Source organism: Coenobita brevimanus, chromosome 46 (assembly GCF_032717465.1).
Source record: "Coenobita brevimanus isolate Jiangsu-jjx chromosome 46, ASM3271746v2, whole genome shotgun sequence".
Lineage (NCBI taxonomy): Eukaryota > Metazoa > Arthropoda > Malacostraca > Decapoda > Coenobitidae > Coenobita > Coenobita brevimanus.
In genome coordinates this window covers 6465241-6475439 of record NC_136999.1, presented here as the reverse complement: position 1 = coordinate 6475439, position 10199 = coordinate 6465241, and the positions used below count along the sequence as shown (strand labels likewise).

The 10199-nt window shown below is 41.6% G+C and overlaps 1 protein-coding gene across 1 annotated transcript in view; it reads left to right on the top strand.

Annotated features, from left to right (window-relative positions):
- Window positions 1–8217: 8217 nt before the first annotated feature.
- Window positions 8218–10199, top strand: part of LOC145398804 (adhesion molecule nephrin-like) — a 169767-nt gene continuing 167785 nt past the window's right edge. The window contains exon 1 of the mRNA XM_080271613.1: window positions 8218–8365. Coding sequence (XP_080127739.1) covers window positions 8218–8365 — 148 coding nt within the window. The remainder of the gene's footprint in view (window positions 8366–10199) is intronic.

The window sequence follows — 10199 nt, the reverse complement described above, 5'->3', positions numbered from 1 at the left end:
CAAAAAAAAAGACTGAAAAAATAAAAAGTGAATACTGTATTAATGAACAAAGATGTCTTGAAATAGGAGGCCACGGGGAATAAGCTGAAAGAAGTCAGTGAAAATAATTGACAAATAAAAATAAAAACTTGAAAACGCACAGAAAAAAAAGCATACAGAAAAAAACACTCAATTGACGTGGCCAGGAGTGAATAATCCAAAGTGAAAAACGGTGCCTTGAAATGCCCTTAAGAAACGACAATAAAAGAAACAGAGAAACACGAGAGAGCCTTTGGAAAATGACGTCGAGGAAAAAAATCTTCAAACAGTACGTCATGGAAAAGACTAAGGAGAGTCGACAGCGAAAAGACTCGACAGAAACGAAAGTGCCATGGAAAAGACCAAAGAGAGAGAGAGAGAGAGAGAGAGAGAGAGAGAGAGAGGGAGGGAGGGAGAGAGAGAGAGAGAAACAACACTCCAGCCAGAAAGAATCCAGAATGAAAATAGTAGACAGAAACAAAAGCGCCTTGGAATAAAAGCGCCTCGTAAATGGCAGAGGCAACTTTAAATTACTCCCCAGCGGCTATGGTCGAAATCGGGCACTGTGTAAGTAGGAAGAGGAAGAGGGAGAGAAAATGCAAGTCTGAGCTCCTTGGGGGTATGAGTTCAGGGCGGCATGGGAGGCTTCGAAGCACCTTTTCTTTAGCGACTTATTTTGCATAGAAACTTCGTGGCACCGTTTCCTTAGCGATTTATATTGCACAGAGGCTTCGTGGCACCTTTTCTTTATCGATTTATTTTGGATTGAGGCTTCGTGGCACCTTTTCTTTAGCGACTTACTTTGCATAGAGGCTTCGTGGCACCCATTCCTTAACTGTTTATTTTTCACAGAGGCTTCGTGGCATCTTTTCTTTAGCGATTTATTTTGCATAGAGACTTCGTGGCACCTTTTCCATAGCTGTATATTTTGCACGGAAGCTTCGTGGCACCTTTTCCTTAGCGATTTATTTTGCACAGAGGCTTCGAGACACCTCTTCTTTAGCGATTTATTTTGCACAGATGCTTCGTGACACCTCTTCTTTAGCGATTTATTTTGCACAGAGCTTTGTATTGCCTCTTCCTCAGCGATTTATTAGGTAATCGTAACATTTTCTTGTATATGTATCATTCTCTCCGACGAGGAGAGTATGTTTTCACCCCCTGTTTGTTTGCTTGTGTGTTTGTTTGTCTGTTAGCAGGATTACTCGAAAACTAAAAGAGAGATTTGGACCAACTTTGGTGGGTAGATAGGCCGTGTTACAGGGACCAATCGATTAACTTGGGACCGATCCCGTTGGTATTACAGATTCTGGATCCGGAAAACATGTTTTTTGTGAAACCCTAATCAATGATGAGAAAACATAACCCATTATGAAGAGTGGTTTGGAAATTACGTTACCCTTGTCGGAGAGATGCGCTCCAGTGAGTGCCCTTCTGGTTGTATTGTTGACGTACTTTTGATTGCGAGCATGGAAGATCCGGAGGTCCAATGAGCTGAGTAAATTGCTAAGAATGGGGCGTTGCGAAACTTCTTTTACGGTATTATTTATGTAGTGCTAATATCGACATAGTTTTGATCAGTAGCTTTCAAGATATCGGTGTAATGTGTAAAATAAATAGCTTAGGAAGATGTGTTACGAAGTCTCCCAAACAGCGGCCTCTTACGGACGCCTGGATCATTAAAACCAAGTGCGCCAGAGTGAATTCAGACACTTAATTTTTAACACTTATTCATGGTACACTTATAACATGATGTGATCTGCCCGTATACCACATTACAGTGTGTAGTCAACAACGATATAGTAAAGTAAGCCATATCATCATCATATGCTTTAGAAATTACTATGGAAATCCGTGAGGTTGTCCACACTTTCCTCCTCTTCGTTTTGATATAACCCTAAGATCTTTGACGAGGAACCAAGTATAATTTTCTCGTTCAGCGTAATGCCTGGCTAATTTATACGTCTCAGAATAACTCACCATAACTTGAAGATCATAATACTAACTCGTAACTTTTCGGCCGAACTTTGTATCAACCTTCAACTGACGTCAGGTGATTTTATTGGTCTGGATGTGGCGAAAATAAAGAAAAATATACGTTTCTCCTCTCTCTCTCTCTCTCTCTCTCTCTCTCTCTCTGACCGAGTGATTAATACTCTTCTGATCCTTCTGATCCGGAGGTAATTAGTGTCATGAGGTAGATTTAATTTGTGATTTGTTTTAAACTTTAGTGGCTTCGAGTGGCTTCTTTTCTTCTTGATGTGTCTATAATTGTGTAGTATTTTGTGGTTCCAGATGTAAAAACTATCACTGTATTGTCTGATAGTGTTTAAAATATTCCTGGTGGATTGGGAAGTATCAGTGTCTTGTGTGTGTGTGTGTGTGTGTGTGGAAAGAATGGAAACAGAGATTGACTAAGAGAGATAATTTGAGCGAGGTGAAGGGAGGGTGGAGAGGAAGAGGTAACCCGAGGATGAAATGGAAGGATGGATTGCAGAGGCTTATGAGTGAGGAGGAACGTGAGTTGGATAGAAGACAGTGTGATGGTGGAAGACAGAGTGACATGGAAGCGATTCTTTTATGGCCACCCCTTGCAGGATTAAGGCGTCCGACTATAGATGGATTTTCTTGATGTTGGTATAAGTTTAAAGCTAATACCTGTCTATAAATCACTAAATCTTTCTCTGAGCAGTTGATTCAATATTTTCCTCGTGATCTTGGAGCTATCAGTGTCTGGAACTTCATTTATTTTTTTAAGTTGTCGATATCAGATGTTGTTTTCTGTCCTCTTTACCGTAATCTCTCTTCCCTGACCAGATGATTACTACCTTGCTTGACATGTCCTTGTAATCAGTGTCACAGGTGTATCTTCAAACAGTCACTTTATTGTTTCTGTTTTGGTGTGTTTTACCTTGATTGGGTTAAAGGTGATCACAGCATTTGTCTGCATTTTTCGGGGTACTTATCTAGGGTGTGTGTGTGTGTGTGTGTGTGTGTGTGTGTGTGTGTGTGTGTGTGTGTGTGTGTGTGTGTGTGCGTGTAGCGCGATATTTTAGTGTGTGTGTGTGTGTGTGTGTGTGTGTGTGTGTGTGTGCGCGTGTGCGTGCGCGCGATATTTTATTTTATTTTTATTTTATTTATTTTATTTATTTATTTTTTTTTTTCTCTCTCTCTCTCTCTCTCTCTCTCTCTCTCCTCACGGTCCATCATTCCATCACTCACTCCACCATTTAATAACAACACCTCCCAACTTTCCTAATTACCTTCACGTACAGTCGCGGTCAATAATTCATTTACACGTTTGGGGCTCTGATATAATGAAGCCAAATTAAAGCCCTTCCATCCCGCCTGAATATTAACCTTTTTTGTTGCTGTAATTGCTCGTCTTTTTGAAGTTATTCTTGTCGTGTTCCAGGTTATTATTATTTCGATTTATTATTATTATTATTATTATTATTATTATTATTATTATTATTATGAAGATTAAAATAACTATATACCACTGAGAAAACACTATACTTCCACCAGTGCCATTTCAGGATCCGGATCCGCCCCCAAATTTAATCAATTCTTTCATGGCCAACCCCTCCACAAAATTTTATTGAAATTCATTGAGAAATTTTGGAGATAAGGCGTGGACAAACAGACAAACACAGATGTAAGTCTATGAGGACCTTCTTTTTCTAACTTTCTCTTTCATCTGTTTAGCAGTTGGTTTGTCAGTTCATTTATTTTTATATTTATCAGTTTATACTTCTCCATCTCTCATTATCAGTCATCATCCTTCCATCATCTCATACGTCCATCCACCCATCCATCTACATCATCTCATCCATCTATCCATCCATCCACATCTTCACATTTATCCATCTATCCATCCTTCCACATCTTCTCATCTATCTGTCCATTCATCCACATCATCTCATCCATCTATCCATCCATGCACATCATTATATCCATCCATCTATCCATTCGTCCACATCATCTCATCCATCTGTTCATCCATCCACATCATAATATCCATCCATCTATCCATCCGTCCTCATCATCTCATCCATCTGTCCATCCATCATCCAATCATTTTACTAGTCTCTCAGAGCCACAGGAGCCCGGAGTTAGGTCACTTGGTCCAGACATTTAAAGGAAGAGTGACCAGTTGCTCCTCCTCAGTATTATTACGTGAGCCACACACCCCAATCACTCTACCCTTATCTATTGACAGACGCCTTAATCACGTAAGGGATGGCCACAAATAAATTACCCTCCACGTCGCCCTGTCCTCAACCATTTAGCTACCCTCCTGCCAACTCACATCCCCCTCTCTCGTTTCTCTCCCCATTTCTCCATCTCCTTAGTCTCCCCATCCCTTTTCTTCCCCTCCACCTCACTTACACTCTCCTGGTCAGTCTCGTTGCACAATCAGACTGGATTTAAACCCCCACTAGCCACATCCGTTTGGAGTGGTTTCACGGACTACACTACCAGAGTTGCATTATTTGTTATATGGTTTCACGCATTGTAAGAAATAGCTTCTCGGAAAATAACTGTCTTGTTACCTAGAGTAGCCTTACGGTTTCACTGCGGCTAGTGAGGGGATGGTGTGCCATACAACCTACCTTTCACCATCTAATAATAACAGTTCCCTCTTTTATTAACGTACAAGCCAAACTGTGTCACAGACTCAACACATAAACAGTTTGGTGCTGGGAATTTCAATGGGTGTGATGACTAATAGTTTCCACCGTGCTGTGGGCGTTATTAAATATATATTACTCATTGTCAGTCGACGTAAAGCACGTACTATGTATAATCTATATATATTCCATTTTTTCACCGATAGGCAGCGTGGATAGTATACTTTTCCCCATCTGTAAAATGAAAGGATTGTGTATTTATGAGAGAGAGAGAGAGAGAGAGAGAGAGAGAGAGAGAGAGAGAGAGAGAGAGAGGGAGGGAGAGATCCTATAAGTATTCTACTGGAACTAAAAATAGTCCTTCCCCAAAATTCATGAAATTCTCCAGACTGAAGTGAACGAAATTGGAAGCTCCGAAAGGCGCTGTAATAATAAGCTGTATGAGATTCTGGTGAAATGTATCGTGTTTGAAGATGCATAGAGTGTCAGAAAAAATACCTAAATGGCAAATATATGGTCTTCTAAGCAGCTTCTCTATTAAATGCTAAATATTGAGTTAAGATAAAGTCTAGTTCGGCCTGAGGGGTTGAGTGGCATTTATTATTATTATTTTAAATAGTAGTAGTTGTAGTAGTAGTAGTAGTAGGTAGTAATAGGTAGTAGTAGTACTAGTTGTTGTTGTTGTTGGTGGTGGTGGTGGTGTAATCCTATGGTCATCTGAAATGTGAACCCAGTGGACTGTAGGCTGAAATTACCCATGTTCTGTAGTCCACTATCCTTCTTGGGGAAATAGGGACGAATTTGAGGGTAGTTTATATAAGCAAGCAGTTAGGCCGCCTAGTTATATCAGTGCCACCACATGAAGGCGTCCCTCTCGAGCGCCAAATATTAGCAAGAGAAAAAATACATATGAGAAAAAATATATAAGACTTCACAATGCTTAAATATAGGATGATCCATAAACACCTCCTAGAAACACACCTGATGATATCACGTGTGTTGCGGGGACGGCTCAGTCTGCTGATGTGGGCGTGGGTGAGGCAGTGCGTGTTGGAAATGGATCAAGTGCTGCAGGGTACACACTGATAACGATGACTGACCCGTCCTTGCAACACACAAGAAGAGGAGCGCTATATATGGACTACCCCTATTTAATTTGCTGTGGGTAGAAAGAATAAGTAGGAATATATATGACATCCTTTAATTGTGAGTGTTTAGATTACTAAATAAGCCTACCATTCATATAAAATTTACGCGAATATATATTTTTTAAAATCGAGGAAGCACAATTCGCAATACTAGGCCTTTCGTTCCTTCTTCCTTGCATAAAAAAATTGTATGACGGCAGCAAGAACGAAAGCAGGTCAACCACTTCACCCCAACTGTCTGTCTAATTTAATTTTTACTCCATTGTGACGCTTTTATTTAACCTGCGAGAGACTTTTCCAACTGGAGGGTGAGATGAGGGAGATTTTTCGGAGTTGAGGGTGAGATGAGGGAGATTTTTCGGACATCAGGGTGAGAAGAGGGAGATTTTTCGGAGTTGAAGGTGAGATGGAGATTTTTCGGAGCTGAGGATGTAATGAGGGAGATTTTTCGGACTTGAGGGTAAGATGAGGGAGATTTACCGGAGCTAAGGGTGAGATGGGGGAGATTTACCGGAGCTGAGGGTGAGAAGGAGATTTTTCGGAGTTCAGGGTGAGATGAGGGAGATTTTTAGTGAGGGTGAGAAGAGGGAGATTTTCCGGAGTTGAGGGGTTCAGTGCAGCCTTCATTAACCCCATCGTTGAATTGGGTGCTCTCCTAGGCTGAATAAAATCGTCTGGTAGCGACAAGGATAGCCATCTCCTTCACTCCGATGACTTAATTATTCTTGTCATGCCAGATAAAATTTTTACTAAGAAAGGATCTCAAATGGTCTCTGTCTATCTGTCTGTCTATCACTCCGTCTATCTGTCTGTCTATCCATCTATCTATCCATGGCCAGACGTCTTAATCCCATAAGGGGTGGCCACAAACGAATCACCTCCACGTCACCTTGTCCTTCATCATCAAGCTGCCCTCTCTCCAGCTCACTCACTCCCTCGTATCATATCTCTATGTACCACAGCCTTCCATCTCATCCTTGGTCTTCTCCTCCCCCCTCTTCGCTCCACCCTGTTCACATGCACTCTCCTAGTCAGTCTCTCATTCCCCTTCCAATGTCTGACCCCTCCAACTCAGAAAGTCCCGCCTAAGCTAAATAAAACCGTCTGTCGCTAGCAAGAATAAAATACAAAATACGTATCTAAGGAGAGAGAGAGAGAGAGAGAGAGAGAGAGAGAGAGAGAGAGAGAGAGAGAGAGAGAGAGAGAGAGAGAGGGGGAGAGGGAGAGAGAGAGGGAGGAAAAAATCACCATAAATATTTTTCTCAAGGAGGCATCAGATCTTCCTTCACGAAAATGAGTTCCAAGCCAAAAGATGGGAAGATGTGCGAGCGGGGAGAGTGTCTGGACGAATTTGTGGGCCACTTTCGTCAGAGGGGAAGCTGATATTAGCCTGAGATATGAGGGAGGGAGATGGAGGGACGGAGAGGGATGTGGGTACGGCTGGGGCGCAAAAGTTCCCTTACATTCTCTCAGAAACTGTTGGAATATAATGAGATGTTGTGCTGATCTGACGAGAAATTATTAGTGTGTTCAGATTCAGGATATCATTTTCCTTTTTATTCTTGTTTTTCTGGGAAGTTATTTTACAGCGTCTAGTAAACCCAATGTGTCCAAGTATCTCGATCGGATCTTGAATTTAGCCGTCTTGTGTGTGTGTGTGTGTGTGTGTGTGTGTGTGTGTGTGTATTCAATAAACACCCACTCCAATGCTTTCGTTTCTCAATTATCCAAGTCTAAGACAAATCTAGTTTTCCTACGCCATTTATATGTAGAAGAAAACCTATAAACTCTGAATTAACAAAAAATTTACATGAGAAAAGAAGGAAATATTAAGCCAATACATATCAAAATACTGTATGCAGAAAGACGGAACATTTATGACCCAAAATTTTCAAAATTTTCACTCTCAAACTAGCATCACTCCCAAATCCTCCCTTTCCACAAATACAGGGTGCGTCAAAAGGCTGGGAAGTGGGGAAAGAGTACGGCACAGGATATCCCCAATGGCAAATGAGTCGCGTCTTTATGTGAAAAATTGACATTTCACTGCTTCTAGGTATAAGAAATCCTTACCAATATTGCCTCCGGAAAATGATCCAAAATTCCATCACCAGTGACTTCAGATACTTAGGATTTCTCAGGGACCCCCTTGAAAATGTACCATGGTCCGCACTTTGGCAACTCCTGACGTAAGACTTTTTTTATTCTGCGTCTCTCTGTTCTTCTAGAACTCTTTATCCAGGTCCTCAGATGTACTGCTGGGTGGATGGACAGGGACAAGGAGGAAACAAACTGATTCCATTAGTCTGGCCGGTTGGAGAATCGAATGCGCGTGCTTTCACTTTCGAACTGCAGTATATGTGCTAACCAATATATTGAATTTGGTGTCGCAGCCATCTTGAAAGAACTTTCGGGAGATGACTTCAGGCAGTATAAACATGAACAGAAATAGCTTTAGTCTCATTAGAGGATACTTATATGCCAACCAGGATCTTCTCTATTCATGTTCGGACCCTCAACTGGTGCTTCGAAGCCAGAGTCTGGAGTTCAATGCATGTTGTAAAGGTGAGAGGGGGATTCCTGGCAGTCCTCGTCACTTCGTCTCCTTACTGCCGCTATTTCATTAGTCCTTGCAATAGGACTTTTTTTTTTTTTTTTTTTTTTTTTTTTTTTTTTTTTTACTACCTCCAGGCGATTCTTTTCAGCTTTGGGAATTTTGGAGATGTATGCCGTATCTATAGGCTTCATTTACCCCTTCATTTTAATTTAGCTTGAGTAAACTATTCTTGTTCTAAACTTCCTGTTATCATGAGTTCATTAACACTCTCATTGTCGCATCAACTCCAGTATTTTAATCCAGCAAACGCTAGACGACTGTGTTCAGAAGTGAGTCATAGGCGACAGAAAAAACGAATACCGACGCCATTAACCCTGTCATAGTCGGGGCAGCTCGAGTATTCCATTCCAGCTAACGCTAGACTTTTTTCTTTTCCTTTTTTTCCGAAGAGAATGTTAACCTCATATGGTCTTTTGCAGTTCAGTGTATGCTTTTGAAGGTAAAGTTCATTTTAAAATTAAAATAGAACGTATAAATTTTCCTTTGCCCCAGACCGTTTTATGTCTCTTTTCTATCTGTCTGTCTGTCTGTCTCTATTTGTCTATCTGTCTAAATTTTCAGAAGCAGAACTTTCGTACAGCCGGGCCAAAACCTCGCTTAATATATCACCTCTCCTACGCTTGACTTTCCTCTGCTGGCTAATATTCCAAAGTTGAGAGGTGCTTTCTTATGTTTCTCTGCCCAAGGATGCCACTTTCAGACAAGGTGCATCAGGGAGGAAAGTGACTGACCTCTCCTGAGTGGGATGTAGACGTGGTAAAACAGCAGATGCCCTTTTATTCCTGACTGCAAGCCAGTCTCTTTCATGTGATGCGTCAGGGAGAAAAGTGTCTGGCTAACGGTAAATGTGATTCAGACAGTGGTATAGCAGACGAGCTCTTGTCCCTGACCGCACACGCCAAAGCCCTCCTTTGTGGATCTATTAAAAAAAAATGTACCCAAATTTTATGCGGTGTTTGCGGTGTTAGCTCTTCTCTGCGGAGTTGGCTGCTTTGATCAATGAGTCTCTTAAAACAACTCCTCCCCCTGCCAGACTTTGCGGAGACAGGCTGCTGACAAATTCCGGCCCGGGTGGTGGTAGCATGTGCATTATGCAAGCCAAAGCTGCCGACACCGCCTGCGTCCTGAAACACCGTGAAGTCCTTGTGCTTGTGAGGCAGGTTCGTCGTGGATATTTAGTGGGGTGTCCGTAAATCACCCGATAAGGGCTCAGATTAGCTAAGACACCTCCATTTATATTTTTTTTTCCATCCCATAAAGGTTCAGTTTAGTTACGACACCTCCCTTTATGTTCAGTTTGGCATTCTTAATATAGAATAGTAACGCTTCATAGTCTGGTGACGCACCAAGATATTACCGGTATATTAGTAACAGTCGAATATTCTGCACTTGGTCTGCTTACCACCAAGCTATATTTGTGGATAATTCCGGACTGTTAGAGCTACCACCCAGCTTTATTCGTCTCAGGAGAAAAGCGGTATTATCCGTGTGCGTTAAAATGTTTTCATTTTTTGTTCTGACCACACTCTCGAACATACCTGAATCTGCCTAACCTAACCTGACCTAATCTAACCCACTCTCACCTCAGCGTCCTCTTCTCACCTAAGTCTCACCTCAGCGTCCTCTCTTCACCCAAGTCTCACCTCAACGTCCTCTCTCGTCACCTTACCTAACCTAACCTAACCTAACCTAACCTAACTTAATCTAACGTATCACGCAGGGGAACTTTTACCCTCCACAGAATTAAATTATCTCAGGGGCTACAGTTAACATTACGCAGAA